General features: G+C 35.8%; 5 protein-coding genes across 5 annotated transcripts in view; 1 reads left to right on the top strand and 4 right to left on the bottom strand.

The window, feature by feature from the left end:
• Window positions 1–4: 4 nt before the first annotated feature.
• On the top strand, window positions 5–4,518 carry LOC113665408 (uncharacterized). Its single transcript, XM_027181077.2, has 6 exons — window positions 5–261; window positions 836–928; window positions 1,343–1,377; window positions 1,469–1,510; window positions 1,774–1,848; window positions 2,987–4,518. Exons 1-6 carry the CDS (start codon window positions 133–135, stop codon window positions 3,297–3,299), a joined length of 687 nt encoding a protein of 228 aa, XP_027036878.2. The 5' UTR covers window positions 5–132; the 3' UTR covers window positions 3,300–4,518.
• LOC113665409 (uncharacterized) lies at window positions 3,990–7,878 on the bottom strand. Its single transcript, XM_027181079.2, has 3 exons — window positions 7,486–7,878; window positions 6,093–6,155; window positions 3,990–5,535 (listed from the first exon to the last, which is right to left on the bottom strand). Exons 1-3 carry the CDS (start codon window positions 7,678–7,680, stop codon window positions 5,314–5,316), a joined length of 480 nt encoding a protein of 159 aa, XP_027036880.2. The 5' UTR covers window positions 7,681–7,878; the 3' UTR covers window positions 3,990–5,313.
• Window positions 7,879–9,172: 1,294 nt separating this feature from the next.
• On the bottom strand, window positions 9,173–11,745 carry LOC113665401 (myosin regulatory light chain 12A-like). Its single transcript, XM_089182177.1, has one exon. The coding sequence runs from the start codon at window positions 10,134–10,136 to the stop codon at window positions 9,621–9,623; it is 516 nt and encodes a 171-aa protein (XP_089038303.1). The 5' UTR covers window positions 10,137–11,745; the 3' UTR covers window positions 9,173–9,620.
• Window positions 11,746–11,900: 155 nt separating this feature from the next.
• Window positions 11,901–12,750, bottom strand: LOC113665400 (myosin regulatory light polypeptide 9). Its single transcript, XM_027181070.2, has one exon. It carries the CDS (start codon window positions 12,748–12,750, stop codon window positions 12,232–12,234), a length of 519 nt encoding a protein of 172 aa, XP_027036871.2. The 3' UTR covers window positions 11,901–12,231.
• Window positions 12,751–13,796: 1,046 nt separating this feature from the next.
• LOC113665412 (methylmalonic aciduria and homocystinuria type D homolog, mitochondrial) overlaps window positions 13,797–16,193 on the bottom strand; it is a 6,173-nt gene continuing 3,776 nt past the window's right edge. Inside the window, exons 4-6 of the mRNA XM_027181082.2 lie at window positions 15,979–16,179; window positions 15,778–15,864; window positions 13,797–15,173 (exon numbers count right to left, since the gene is read on the bottom strand). Of these exons, the coding sequence (XP_027036883.2) occupies window positions 14,964–15,173; window positions 15,778–15,864; window positions 15,979–16,179 (498 nt within the window). The 3' untranslated portion in view covers window positions 13,797–14,963. The remainder of the gene's footprint in view (window positions 15,174–15,777; window positions 15,865–15,978; window positions 16,180–16,193) is intronic.

Here is a 16,193-nt window from a genome sequence, read left to right as displayed (position 1 = left end):
TGCATCGAGGGCCCGCGATTTTCCAAACTTGTGTCTAACTTGGCGAGGTCAAACCATATATTTGGAAGAAATCGTAGACTTCCAGTTTTGCAAATGATAGCTGCTCTATTGGGAGAAGGAAGGACATAGCAGATGGAGCACTATACAAAAGTCAGCAGTCACGCCTCTGAAAGCGAGGAGAAGAAAGAAACGTGTGATATTCACGTCAAAAGTGGCAGCAAGATAAGGAACATCATATCTCAAGCCTTTAGACTACTGCAGGTATTGACCTGAAATTTAAAAAGGATTATTTCTTGCTCAAGGACAACATGGACTAAGATATTTTAGGGTCGGTGTTTGTTTATTACAACAAAAGGACAGATTTGCTCTAACCCTTTAACTCCCAAGATCTGATTCTTATTGTTAATTATCCCCTCCAGCTGTTACGCATAACCTGATAGGTTGAGTATTCTCAATACCTGTTTGCTGGATAATATATGGATATCAAGAGGAGAAGTTACATGTTAATCGTGTATGGGAGTTTAAGGGATAAAAAAGCTCATATCCTGTCTTAGGGGTAATAAACTGAATACACTGTTGTAAGGGAGAGGGTTAAAGATGAATTGCTGCCCTCAAAGTTATGTTGCCTTAGTAGATATTTTCTGTCTCTTTTTTCAGCAGCCTCGGAACAGAATACATGTTACAGTCCCTTCCCTTCCACAACTCAGAGCCCTGTTACAAAAGTGGTGTTATGAAATCCTGTCATAATAATTGATGACTTGATATCTAAACTTACATAGAACCCCTTTATTTTAAACAATATTACTGTTTTCTTTCTTTCTTTTTTTTGACAAAGAACAAGAAGGGCGAGAAAATAGTTTTGATTGGATCAGGACCCACTGTGACCAAAACCATTACATGCGCTGAAATTATAAAAAGAAAGACAAAGGTAAAAACAGATATAGGTTCTATGATGCTGCTATATATGGATGTGTTGGTTCATTTACAGAGAACATGTTCTCCTGCTCTGCTCCTTCAAAGTTATGGTCTGAAATAATTTCCTGAGCCTTTAACTGATATTTTACTCAAACAAAATAGCTAAGTTTAAGCAAACTACACCATGTCACAACATATGATCTTTCTTATTGCCTTTCCTCTCCTAAATTTGAGCATTTCTCAGAACATTTCTTCTTTTACCCTTTACAGTGGCCAATTTACGTTTTCAACTCAGTTATTAAACACTAAATTACCTGCATTTCTTAGAGAGATGCCTCAGCTTTGTCTTGTGACTTTGCCTTGGTAACTTTTTTTGTTAGCATTAATTTTATTTCTTTTTTTTCTGATAATGTTACTTCCATGCCAGGGTTTACACCAGGTAAACAAGCTGTTTTACTCCAGGTAAGTGTACATTGAGCAATGCCTTTCCTGCAGTTGTATTTTTCCTTGATTTTCAAATATGACTGGTAATCATCCATTTTTCTCTAATCAGAATTCAAGATACATGGGAACCCAAGGAGGATCATCTTGATAAGTGAGTATAATTAACTCTCTTATCAATGAATCCATTTAACAGCAATCTCTGCCTAGCAATTAACAACCATGGGCCCTTTTAACCAATTTACCCCTAAGAATGACTAGCATCAGATTTCTCCTCACAATATCACCCCTGTAAACAACTTAGCATCATCTGACTTCACTACAGCCTGTTTTTTGGGTTTGAGTATACTCTTTATCATTAAGTCAAAGTTAAGATGTTACAGTACAAAGGTAAATTGTTGTGATTTGTATCTTCAGGCTTCAAGTGACAAGGAAAGTTCCATCCATCAGTATTACTCTGTCCAAAATCCCTTTAGATGTATCTCAACCAGGGTAAGTTACAAGTCAGAGATTAGTAATAAGGTTTAGCTTGTCCATTCTCAGGAGTGACCGATATATGATAACTCAGTGATCCATATTAGCAGCTGTCAGGTCACCCGAGACAACTATAACATCATTCAGGCAAGTATGATAACACAAAAATTTGTCCGATGGGCAACTAAATTTGGAAATTTATTATTAAATTATTATTATTTGACATCCAAGACTTACCTGTGGTTTAGCTTTCCACCAACAATAAAGTGCTTTTACCAGGGAAAAAAATCGGATTTTAGTTTGCAAAGTTTTATTGTTGGAAGCCAATTTTTGTGGTACAATTATGGCCCCATTTATCTTGTACTTGTCATTGCCTTTCTTAAGTCTATAATGCAATGTTACAGGCAGATATACAGGCAAGTTAAATCTAGCCAGGGCAACTATCTTTTCTGACATACCTGCCCAGCTGACAACTTTGGAAAATCACCCGTATGGATCCCTGCTGTCTCTTAATTAACCCTTTCACTCCCAAGATCCAATTGTTTGTTCTCTCCTCAAACTGTCACACATTTATGTGAGAATAAGTTATGAGAATTTAGGTCAGATGAAGACAATAACTTCCACATGAGTTTCAGTATTCCCATTACCTGCTCGCTGAATAATGTACAGGGATATTGTAGGAAGAAATTATTTGTTAATCACTTATGGGAGGTAAAGAATCATTAGCATTGATACATAGCAGACCCCTGATGAGAAAATAAGAGAATGTAACATCTAGGAGGTTATCATTAATCAAAACCAAATTTTCACAAAAACTTTAAAAGAAATGTATGACTGATTGTAAAGAAACTGATATTGAAAATGTTGTGTAATGGTTGATTGAAAACAGAGGTCATACAGAAGATTACTATATCCTGATGGTTATTTCTGCAAGTATAGATGTCAGAAGTAAAGCAATATCACCAAAATTGCAGAAACTTTTTTCCCCAAAAATATTTTTTTCACTAATTTATCTTCCTTTGCCTGATTTCTGTTTATTTTGTCAATGCTAGATATGAAAATTGATAGCCAGATGATTTTTACAAGTTTAAAGTATTTTACTTACTTTTCACTTGAGACTGTGATTCCAGGAATTTCTCTGATTTATGATTTTCAGTTACCAGGCTCCAGGAAAATCCAAAAGCCCTGTACAATTTGGTGATGAAGACTGGGAACTAGCTTGGGAAGAAAATCAAGATGACTCAAGAACACCCAAACCAGAGAAAAGTTCAAGTGCAAAAACAAAAAGAACTGCAGGTAAAAATAAGAATGAAACCAAAACAGATACTGCTGAGCCTTTTAAAAAGGTTAAAAGTTCAGAGATGTTAACCTGCAAGAGACAAAAAAGAGATAGGAACAGAGGAAGCACAGAGGAAGAATCAAAGAGTGGAGGAACAGAAAGTGAAAAGGGGAAGAATCAGAATGAATAGAGTAACAGAAAATATTTGAGCCGTGATGTTGCAGTATGTAAGAAGTCATAGGAGGGACATTGAGAAGGTGGTGCTTGGGATGGTGAAGAGAAACTCAAACATGATGGACATACAGAGTCAACACCAGAGTGCTAGGAACAGCAGAACAGTGAAGAGATTCAATCCATTCAGGAAGAGGAGGCTGTTTTGTTAATGAGCAAGCAGAGCTATCAAGGACATCAAAAGGGTGGGGCTGCAGAGTGCCAATTGGAGCATTCAATGGAAAGGAGTGAGACACTTCACACTTAAAATACTGTAAAGACTTGAACATACCCAAAACAAACATTAGAATTCCAGTTTTAGTAACATAGGCTTGTTGTGATAAGTTACTTAATTTTAAACCCATCAAAGGAAATTATTTTGTCCATTTGAGTAGATAACATTTTCATGATTTTAAAGTGAAGAAAATTAGCTCCACAAGGCACAATCAACTAGCTCTGACAAATGGGGAATACCCAAAGTGGCTGTTTTAGAAACTCTTAACTGTTTACAGTGGCCAATTTACATCATCAGCCCAGTTGATGGAACCATGCAATACCTGCCACCAACACAGAACCACAGTTTTTTTACTTAAAATTGTGCTGCTGCCCCCCCCCCCCCACCCACCAATCATTGTGAATTGCAAACATTTGGCAACTACTAAACAAGACATGAAATTAAAAAAGACAGTTTATTATAAATTACAGAAAAAGTACAATCATTACTTTAATGCCTGATAACAATCATGCAAAATCTTACATACAAAAAATGACAGTAGAGTTACACTCTATTCCAGCCTTGGCTTTCATATTTTAGTTTTTCATTCAGTAAATTACATTATCTGCCTTCTAAATTAACCTTTGACACCCTAACATCAGGATACATATTCTTCATACTGTTCTTTATACATTTGCAAAGGTGTTGACAAAGAGAATTTGAGTAACAATCAATGCCTTTTTTTTAGTTGGTGATCATTTCCTTTATTCTCATGACCTTGATGTGTGATTCAGGGGTGATATTGTAGGGGAAATTAGATGCTGGTCACTCTTAGGGGTCAAAAGGTTAAGGGGCCACAAAACTGGATGACTAAAACTGCTTTTCAAGCCTATGAGTGCAAAGTAGCAACTGTACTTTGTAGTAACACAGAATATAGGGTCTTGAGAGACAAATTAAGGACCTTTAATAAAGCTTGAATATGACAGCTATGAGCTCATGATGATAAAAAAAGCTCCTAAACTTTTTCAATCTCCTATCTATGCTCTGCAGAACAACAATGTCAAGTGTTTAGAGTGAATTTGAAATCTATCAGTAACTTATTCTTGTACACACTTTTCCAAGCATCCATATGGAGTCTTTAATCTCAATGGCAAAATATCATCTATTACATGTAATAAAAAAAAGCCTAATGTTATAAATCTATCTTGTAAATGCCCAGTCCTTGTCATATGCTATATTTGTGTCAAAATAGTTATTCTCACTACCAAACAGAATGAAGAATGGGCCATGAATAACTGACAAATTATTTTTATAGACCACACCTCTGACCTGAGAAAAGGAACACATAACAAATATTATTAGCCCAAGATGCTGGTGATTTGATGTGCACTTTAATGCATTGAGTAGCATCCTCATGAAAAGGAGTTAAAAATTAAAGCAGGGGGGGGGTTTCTGTGACTGTTTTCAAAGCTCTTCTTTCATTTTTTCATTGAGAGCCATAAAAACAACAAGCTTTGAAAGCTATTGATTACTTTATTTGAAGTTCTACTAAAGTCTAGAATAATGCAACTTAGCAAGTTGCCTCCCTTTAACAATATCTAGGGAATAAATGAGTTACCCCATTACTTTATATAAGGTGAAATAGCTTATTAAATTATAAATTTACTGCTGCACATTCTGAAGGAAAAAAATCTTCCAGCTTATTGAACAAGGATATGATTAGCTACACTTTCAAAATAACTAATACAAACATGAAGTAATTTGACAAACTCAAACAAATTTAAAACAAAATGTTTGCTCCTAGCAGTGCCAAAGTTGGATTTCCTTCATGACGATCTCTGTCCAAGGTTTGAATCCTTGCACGACAAACCACACACTTCAAGGGAAGATTGAGGTCGTTAACAGCCACCTGCAGTGTTCTGACAAAACAGCGACGACAAAGAACTCGGTGTTTGCAAGGATATGTTTGAATGATGGCCTTAGCACTATTGCACACAATACACTAGAAGAGGGAAAATAACAGTTCAAAGGGCTTAACATTGTGCTCATTGAACAATTTTGTTGAAATGTGCTATACATATCAATCCTTTATGACTTACAAGTGAATTGGCAAAGAATTATGTTACAGCAGAGGTTTTTATGCCCTTCAACTCCCAGATGTGATTAACAAGTAACTTCTCACCATAGTATTCATACATTATTCAGCAAAAAGGAAATGAGATTACTCAGACTTATTAGGTAGAAGTTGTCATCTTGACCTAACACTGCGTTCTCGTAACTAATTTACAAGGAAATGATCTCTTGGGATTTAAAGGGTTAATGGGTGTACAACTCAAAGAAGCAACCTTTTTCAAAAAGGGCAACATGTAAAATATTATAGCACAAGACAATGACTAATATTTATATATACTAACAACTAAACAATTAAGGCAAAAAGATAATTGAACATAAACTTGCATCTATCCTGCATTTGAAGAATATCACAAATCTTTCAAAGTTTTGAATGATGAATTCACCAGGTAAACAAACATATTATACTGAATGTTTCAACAATTTTACCTCATCATCTTCAGTATCAGGGAGTTCTGGTTGAAAGTTGTCTAATGAGCCAAGGAGTTGCTCCTGTTGGAAAGAAGAAAATACCTTGATTTTCTGGAAATCTTTAGTTTGAGTTTTAGTTCTTCATGGAAACATTTTGTTTCCTCTTCCATGGGACCTGATCAGCATGACAGTTTTTTTTATCTTTTGTTCATATCAGAAATTTCAGCTCAACTGCTGGGATGAACAAAGAACAGTCTTTCAAGAAATTTAGTCATTGTGATCTTTTGTTAACATGGGAGAATTTCTACCTCCCTCAGACAAATCTCAGGGTATGTTGCAGTTGATTTTCAAGAGTATAGTGAAAAACAACTCCCTCAAATGCTCCTCCTGAATGGTTGATCTAGATTCACACTTAATTTTATACCATGATATAACAAAATCAAGTCAATCAGAATACAGGAAACATGTTATATGTATGACAGTTTTACACCTTTTCTCCTCATTTGACAGGTCACAATCAGTTTCTAGCTTTTTTTTGGTATTTCACAGTAATAACTTGATCTTATATGCATTCCTTGTAGTTAGCATGAAGAATCATAGTGAATGTTAGAAGAGTTTTGGTAATGTTGTCAAGATTCTAAATAATGAGAAGTCAGTTTACAGTCCCAGGTTATACTGCAATTGATTCTCAAGAACATTGGGTCAAAAAACTCCTTCATGAGGCTAATAATGGAACTACGACCAAGTGGAGTCGAATTCGGTCTGTAAGCATACAAGTGATTAACAAAATCAGATGACTCCCGATTTGTTGATCCTGAGTATGATTACTGATAGAATTGGATGACACGCAGTCCTGTTACCAATTAATGAAAACTATGACAAAATTTGAGAAAGAAACTAGACATAAGTTATTTGTTTTCATAAAAAAATATCAACAGTTAACTCGGTAAAATGCGAGACAACAGCACCTAAGCACATGACATGGTTTGTCCAATTACAAGCATGACGCATACACTGTTCTATTAGTGCTCAAATCAGGCTGGTGATAACCAATTTCGTTCGAGAATTTTGTTATAGTTTTGATTAAACATTGAATATCCCACTTATCGTGTATATATCCCTGCTAAACAGAGAAAATACAAGTAACTACTGGAATATTCCAAGGTACAGCACCGGAAAGGGATGCACAACTACTGAAACTATATGTATCTACTTGGAGAAACATCAGAATAGGGAGCTTGCCTTGTGGATATAACAATTTGAACTGAAAGGGGCAATCCTAGGTGAAGGCTTCACAACTAAAACAGTCTTAGTGAACTTTAAATATGATATCGATTTTCGGTTAAACATAACTGAAATCAGCCATTAAGAGATTAACCACACTGATTGAACATGAGGAAAGCTAACCTACCAGTTTATCCCGTAACTCCACGAGTTTCTCTACCCTTCTTCTTCTTATTTCCCTATGTAACGCATCTTCGTCTGCAAAAGTGTCTGTCCTTCTTCTTTTTTTATAGTAGCGATAAGCAAAATACGCAGACACAGCCACCACGCTAAAGACGATTATTGAATTTCGGTTGTAAAAACGACTGATTATACTCGACATGGTTTACAAATTTGTCCTCAGTTCTCCACAATGCTACACTCTATATGCTACTTGACGTTTTGACTACCCAAATGAGAAGTTTCTTTTCTGAATTCATAGCAAAATTTTGATGCTTAGACGTGTCACAAGAGTCAAACTTTTGCGTGTTCTGAATCCCTTATCTGTAATTTCTCTTTGTGATCAAACACGACGCTGCCTAACTCTGGGACAATGAGAATCATGGGAACTACGGAACTCAAACCACAGCAGGGGTGGGGATGGTAGTTAATCGACTCGAAAACGACTCGCGTGGATTACTTGTTGCATTATCTCTGGAACGTGTGATGCTACACTCATATTGGACCCATTTTCTCGTGAAGCTGCTTTCCTTAGCAAAAGTGAACGCTTGAAGATCACTTATCGCATATGAAGGACTGGGCACTTAAAGATTACAATGGAGGTCATTTTATCTGTTAAATGTAAATAATATATTATTACAAAGGAAAACACAAAGAATCCCTTAGCTATATCTTAGGAGACATTTCCAAAAAATTAAAATTGACCTCACATCTTTCAACAATATTAATGTAATTTCTTAAGTGAAAGAGCTGTTTTAAAGCTACAATTTTCTTATACACAATAGCAATTGAAACAGTTCAATCCAGGAGGCCAGTTGTCACCCTTCTCACTGCTGTTCATGTTACTTCCAAGTGACTCACATGCAACTTTTCACTATAACATCAACACCTAAGGGCTGATACAGGAATTCTTAAAAGACTAGATCCAAACTTTGGTTTAGAAATCCCTTTTGCGTATGAAAGTACTGTTACACAAGAGCCAAAAAGTTGACACATCTCATCATGTTGTTGGAATAATTTTGGGTCCAGATACATAGTAAAAGTACCCTTAGGTTAGGTGGGGTGTCCAGACTCTGTGGACCCTTCCCTTGAGTCGGCTACTTATGATTCTGGCAGCAAACAAGTGATTTGCTCTGACAAAGGGCTAATGCTTGAGATTTCAGTTTTTTCAATCTCTTTATGGTGGCTAATTCACATTACCCAGTTGATAAAAGCACATTTTCAAGTGATTATAATGGGTAGCTAGACTTCCCAGCTGGACAGTGTTAACTTGGCATGACACTGACTTCTCTGCTGAGATTAACAAGAAAACATGCTGTCAGAAATCAGTCTAACTACTGTTGTTTAAATTTATTATGTTGTATCACCACAGGACAGCTTTCAAAAGATCAATGTCAATCGTTTTAGAGAGGGATTAGGACTACCACATGTGTATTGAGGGAGTGAACCTCATTGTGAATTGTGAGAACCAACAATCGCAATTTCTAGTGATTAAAGCACTATGATCTTCTACTATAAGTGAATTACCATGAATTTCTTGAGGCAAGGGAGCCATTTGTGACAATGCATTACCTTGAAACAGGAATTACAAAGCAGGAAGATTGAAGATTGTGCTTTTGCCATTAACTGCAATAACCAAACCCTATGGCTACAACTTTAGTTCCTGATATTTCTTTATTCATAAAATATTATTTTGAGGCATTTTTAAAAAAATCTTAGTGTTTCCTTAAATCAAGCACTGGGAAATAACAAGGAGAGTCACGGAGGCTTCCATTGTCAAACACAGTGAAGTTTGTCAACCCATATTGTGACAAAAGATCAATCAAGATGAAATGCTTAAAAAAAGTTAACATTGATTATCGCATTAATGTAAATTCTGATAGGTAACAATTCGTTCCAGTTCAATAAATTTCATGCCAGACATTCCAAAGCCAATAAATGACCTTAAATGGCTAACAATATGGAATCCACAAACTAGCTAATATATCATACATTAGATCTTCGCTTCATTATTTTATATATTACAAATTTCAGTAAAAAGAACAGACCCTCAAAAATTTTCTTAACAAATCTGAAATATTTTCATGGAAACTGTCGATAGTCTCAATCATTGTCATCCTTTTTTCCGTGTTTCAGGATGTGTGTGAACTTAACGAAATCCAGGTATCCATCTTTGTCAATCGGCGCGTCACGAAGCACATCATCAACCTGATCCTCGGTAAATCTGTCTCCCATCGTAGTTAGAGCCTCTTTCAATGCATCTTCGTGCACTTTACCGTTACCATCGTCATCAAAACAGGCAAACGCATTATTTATTACATCTTCAGGATCTGTCCCGTTCAGTTTTTCACCAAACAGCGTTAGAAACATTGTGAAGTTGATAGGACCAGGAGACATTTTCACCATCTCTTCCAAATATTCGTCGGTAGGATCTTTACCCAGGGAAGCCAGCATGTCGTGTAAATCTTCCTTATCCACGAAACCATCACTGTTTTGGTCGATCATGTTAAAAGCCTCTTTAAATTCCTGAATTTGGTTTTGGTCGAACATGGCAAACACGTTCGAAGTGGCTCGGTGAGCTCGCTTTTTTGTCGTCTTTTTGGTCTTTCTTGAAGCCATCTTGTACCTTAAGCACTAACACGTATAAAATCGGATCGGCAAGCAAAAATAGAGGCGGTGTAAGAAACAGTTTTCGCTACTAATTCTTAACACTCCTCCCAAAGGAAATTTGGAAATTGAAATACGAAGCCACACGCCTTTACTTTCCCACATCACGTAGCGCATGAAGTCACTTCCGGTTCAAATACCGGAAGTTAACTAAGTGAACTGTGAGGTATACTCTACCAATGTCACTTGGTAAAATAAATCCCTCTCAGCTATAGAACATCCACTCAAAGTAGATATTTTATGAATGTTAGAAATGTTATGTTTTCATAAACTTGAGCAGAGGAGACCTTGCTTAATACTGTTTGGAATTTCTATGAGTTTGAAATCTTTTTTTCATTCACTGGATCAACAGACCACTAAAATTTATATTCAAGTATGGTCTGCTAAATTTCTAGCAGTTACATTTAAAAAAAACATTCAGTTACACTTTTAATGATTGATAACACATGCACTTGGATTTTGCAGTAACAGCAAAAAAGTTGCAGAGTAACCACCATCTTTTCTTCTTAAATTTTTCAAAGTAGTTAGCAGTCAAAAGCTCTAACTTAGCTCATGTCATCTCTTCAAAAATATTACTATAAAAATTCAGTATTGAATGCCTGTTTGTTTTTTGTTTTTTTTGGTATCATCTCACACATCTTATCTCTCAAATGAAATATTACAACTAAGGACAGCCAAATCTATGTTTGCCATGTTTATGATATAAATATAAACAAAGAAATAGTGCTCAAAATTGTCTTGCTTAGAAGTACAAACTTGCTCCACTCCTCCCTTATCAATACTAGAAAGAAGATTTACTGACCACTCTTTTCAAATTAAACATTTTGCACATCTCTTTCAAGGATGGTAAGTGACATTTGCTGGCACTTTCTCTCTATCATACACTGTAAGTTCACCTGAAGCTGACACTATCCCCACTGAACTGGATCAGTTTGAAACTGTTTTCCATTCACACTTTTGCTTTTGTGGCATTTCCTAAAAGTTGACTTTACCAGGAAAGCTATCTCCTGAGTGGATATATTTGAAAATATAGCTCTCTCCTGCCCCATAATGAATGTTAGAGCATATAAATTTTTACCAATAGGGTTTGGAATTTCAATGCATTAACCAGTGGTTAAAACATTGATTTGATAAGAGTTGTATGTAAAACCATAGAACTGAAGGGCACAGACATATCTAAGTGGAACAAAGTGAAAGGGCCTAATCCCTTTACGCACTAACATCAAAATGCATATTCTCCATACTGTTCTCTATACATTTCCTAAGGTGCTGGCATGAAGAATTTGTTTAACCCCTTACATCCCAGCATTAAGGTATGTATATTCTCCATTCTGTTCTGTATATACTTCCTAAGGTGCTGGCAATGATAATTTGTTTAACAGTAAAGAACTTCTTTAGTTGGTTATCTGTTTCTTTGTTCTCGTGTTCTCATGACCTTAATGTGGGATTCAGGGGAGATATTGCAAGAGAAATTAGATGCTAGTCTCTCTTAGGGTTTAAAAGTTAAATGAACTTTCAAACTTTACCCATTTATCACACAACAGTTATTAAGTTCTAAAAACTTGTTTGAAGCACTTGAGAATGTTATGGGACTTCAAAATTGTTCAGAGGGTATAACATTTTCAGAAGTGAAGGCACTTCTTTTCAACTTGAGCAATTAAAGAGGTAAGGAGAGCACCCGAGAAAATTATTATCTTCAAACCACAATGACAGAGATTTTACCATCACCGTTTAATTAGTTTAAAATAACAAACTGTTTATTGTACCAGCTTAAACAGCTCAATTTTCTAGCCTATACCGCATGGATTTGAGAGAGAAAACAAGCCTATTGTTTAACAAACCAATTCAAATTTTGGTTGATGGTTAGAATTGTATGGAAAATAAACAGCCCGCGTAGGTATCATACCTTGTATTGCCATACATGAATAATCATTAAACCCCGTAACTGATTAATACACAAAAAATGCAAATCACGAAATGAAAGTTATGCTAACCTGAAAACTGTTCTAAGCGTAAAGCAATGTCTGCTGAGCGGAATTTTAAACAGTTAATCATTCTCGTCCTTTTTACCGTGTTTCAGGATATGAGTAAACTGATTGTACTCCAGGTATCCATCTTTGTCGATAGGCGCGTCACGTAGAATATCATCCACTTGATCCTCGGTAAATCTGTCTCCCATAGTAGTTAGAGCCTCTTTCAATGCATCTTCATGCACTTTGCCGGTTCCTTCATCATCAAAACAGGCGAAGGCATTCCTTATTACATCCTCAGGATCTGTCCCGTTTAGTTTTTCACCAAACAGTGTTAAGAACATAGTGAAGTTGATAGGACCAGGCGACATCTTTATCATTTCTTCCAAATAATCATCGGTTGGATCCTTCCCCAACGACGCAAGCATGTCGTGTAAATCTTCTTTATCAACGAAGCCGTCGTGGTTTTGATCTATCATGTTGAAGGCCTCTTTAAATTCCTGAATTTGGTTTTGATCGAACATGGCAAAAACATTAGAGGTGGCTCGGTGAGCTCGCTTTTTTGTTGTCTTTTTTGTCTTTGCTCTGGCAGCCATCTTGTTCGTTGGGTTTATCTAATACAAACTGAATTAAAGAGTTGTTAAAACACCGAGGGAAAAAATAGTTCGTGCCTGAAAATTTTTAGCAACACCTCTGAAGCCGAACTTCTGCAAACAATTTATGCAGCTATGTCCGCTTCTCGGCGAAAGTCGCTGACCCGGATATTAGAACCTAGTCCCACTCAATAACCTATTGACTGAAGACATTTTTCGCAATTTTTTCTTGTTTTTATGAGAATTAACTATATATGCCACTGGCCAACGTTTCTGTTAGGAGGGTATTTACCCTGGGAGACTCATCCACGTTTTTCTTCAATGAAAGTAACAGCCATTTTTTAATTGACTGATGAATTTTTTTTGTTTTGTTTTTCAAAGTTGTCAGAAGTTACCTTTCTAAGGGTAATCCAAGAGATGTAGAAGACTAGCTGTGGAAAATGACTCAGAACTAGTCAGTAAGCAATTTTCGCCACACAGATACTTCAGTATCACTGTATGGTAGTATTTTCAAGGTAGCAAATTAATTCTTCAATAAATGAACATCAGTACATGTACATGGAGCCAGGTTTCACGCATTCAGGGCCTCAATGGTTGTTGTAAGGGTGAATAGTGCTATCCCACAGATAAATCGCTATCCAGCACACGAATGTTTACAAAACGTACTGTATAGAGATTTATCCAGTGGATACTGTTATCCACCCTTCGAACAACCTGAATTATAATATCCAGCCCTTCAAAACTGTTACCTTCAAAATCAATTATTTCATGCTACTCTGATAAATCCTCAATAACACTGAGGGTAAAGTTGATGGAAAATTATCCTTTATTATTGGACCATTATTGGGACATAGCATAAAAAAAAGACTATCCTCTACTTTGATCTTCATGTTTGAGAAGAATTCAGGAGACTCTTTCCCTTCCCTCCCCTCCATGTTTACTAACACTTGTGTAATTCTGTCAAGATATGTCCCAGTAGAACAAAAAGGGTACAAATTCAGAGATTTTCAGGAAAAATTAGTTCAAAGAACAATTCACAGACATTGGGATCATGTACAAGATCATTAGTTTGCTTTAATGGAGGAATGAACACAAACACTTTTTAAATCTTAGTTATGAATGTTTACGTTTCCTGGTATTGTAAGGGCCTTTCAGTAAGTTTTAATACTAAGCAGGTAAAAAGTAAAGTTGGGCTTATCTTCTGAGTCTACCACTTGACATGAAGTATTTTGTTCAACTTCATTATGTATTGCAAATCTTAGCCAAACAATTCAAACTATTTTAACTTAAAACAATTAAAAGATAAATACTTTTTAGCCTCTGAAGTTACCACACTTTTAAATAAAATTACCCCCAGTGGTTGAAATCCCTGTAATAAATTTAGCTTAGGAAGTCTTGAGAGTCTTGAAAATTAGGACAAAAAATTAAAATTAGGAACATTTACATCTGGGGGAGAATGTCATGAAAAAGAGACACATTCTCTAGAATATTCAACAAAGAGATCTAAGGAGGATGCCCACAAGAGTTTGGTTTTAGATATTTTGAAAGAAAAAGTTCAAATAAATACCTAAGGTTGTTCTGCAAATAACTAATAGAAATTTAACAATGTCATGCGTTGACTTTGTTAACTTGTGTCTGTAGAATACACTTAACTCTTTAACTCCCAGCAGTGATTAATACATAACTTCTCCCTTTCATAGCCATACATTATCCAGCAAACAAGTAATGAGAAAACCTAAACTAATCAGGTATATGTATTGTAACACCCAATTCTTGAAACTAATTTACAAGGAAATGTGTAGCAGCTAGAGGGGAGAATTGATAATCAGATCTTGGAAGTTAAAGGGTTCACATGGAATTTAAAACTAGCAGTAAGAGCTAATATGCAGTATCTATGACAAACTTCTATCTAATCTTCAACAGAGGACACATAATCTTTTCACATTTCATGTGAAAGGTATATATGACCTTAACATCACCAGTTCAAATACATTTTTCAAGTAAAACTCTGTCACTCTAAATGTAATTTAAAATAACAACATACAGAGAGAGAATTAACCATAATTCTTCTACTAAAAATAGAATAATTTCTTTACAATTTGAGAAGAAATGAGATAGGTCTTTAGCACCCACAATAAGGATATTCCATATTTTAAGTCAAAAATAATTGTAGTAACCATCTTTTTTTCAGGCTGATGAATCACCACTGCCCCCTTCTAAGCTGAAGACTTTGTTTGTTCAAGACTATTACCAAGTATATCTGAGTTTGCAGGTGCATTAGTAAATATAGTTCCAACAAATGCAAAAGATCCCCAAACACGATGTGAGATAACTTTACAGCAACCAAGATCTGCCACATTGAAGCCTAAATGGTTATATCGTTCATCTGTTTCAAACAAAGTGCTATTTGTGTGTGGTCCAAAAAACTGTGGAGTAAAGAGTAAGAATATAATCATATCTATTCTACAAAAGTAAGTGGCAGATGTTTATATTTAGTGGAAGTGACATAAGTTGCTAACACTAGTTAACCGACATTCCACTCATTAATAAACACAGGAAAACATTATTCAATTGTCACATCACATGATTAGAAATTCCAGCTGACACCTAGGAGACAAATCAGTTTGCTGTTTTCAAGTACAACATAGGAATTAAACTTTCTACTTCAAAAAGAGAAGTGTATCTGCTGAACCTGAAATTGGGTACAATCAACCTATGACCACCACTAAAGCTGATGTTTCAAGCATCAGCCCTTTGTCAGAGCAAAGGGCACTCTGACGAAGGGCTTGCACTTGAAAAGTCAGTTTAAGAAACTCTTTATGGTGGCCAAATTACGTTCATTTCTCAACTCAGTCAAAAAAAAAAACATTATTTTGTAATACTCCCTACCAACACACCACCACAGTTTCTTTAGAAACTTATCCCCAAAACCATCACTGTTTGTACAGTACAGTTCTCAGAAACTAAAGATAAAATGAAATGTATACTGGTAAAAACAACTAGAGAAAGTTGCAAAACTCATAAACTTACAGCTGTTCCTGATGATGGGTCTATAAAGTCTGCCCAATACCCAGCTGCTAGGAGACTTTTACAGATTTCTTTTGCACTTTCCACAAACTGCAACAAGAAAAAATGAGAGATTATCAATACAATGAGTTTTTTTGAAGGTCTGTCTGCCTTGTTGTCACTGAAACTGTTGTGATTATCTATTAATGAACAATTTTATCTTACACTAGCCATGAGGCTTTCTCGTTCTTCTTCAACATCTGGTGACCAAGCACTCATGTCATTTCTAGTATGCTGACTAATGCTGACAACTGTTAGTTGACCAATCTGTATTCCAATGCCAGGAAACAACTCCATAAAGCTTTGGTGTAGGAAAGAAGGGCACTGTTGTACACTGCATTCTACTGAACCAGAAGAACTGTCATTCTAAATAAAGAAAA

Source organism: Pocillopora damicornis, chromosome 9 (assembly GCF_964200805.1).
Source record: "Pocillopora damicornis chromosome 9, jaPocDami1.2, whole genome shotgun sequence".
Taxonomy (NCBI): domain Eukaryota; kingdom Metazoa; phylum Cnidaria; class Anthozoa; order Scleractinia; family Pocilloporidae; genus Pocillopora; species Pocillopora damicornis.
This window is presented reverse-complemented; position numbering and strand designations above follow the sequence as displayed.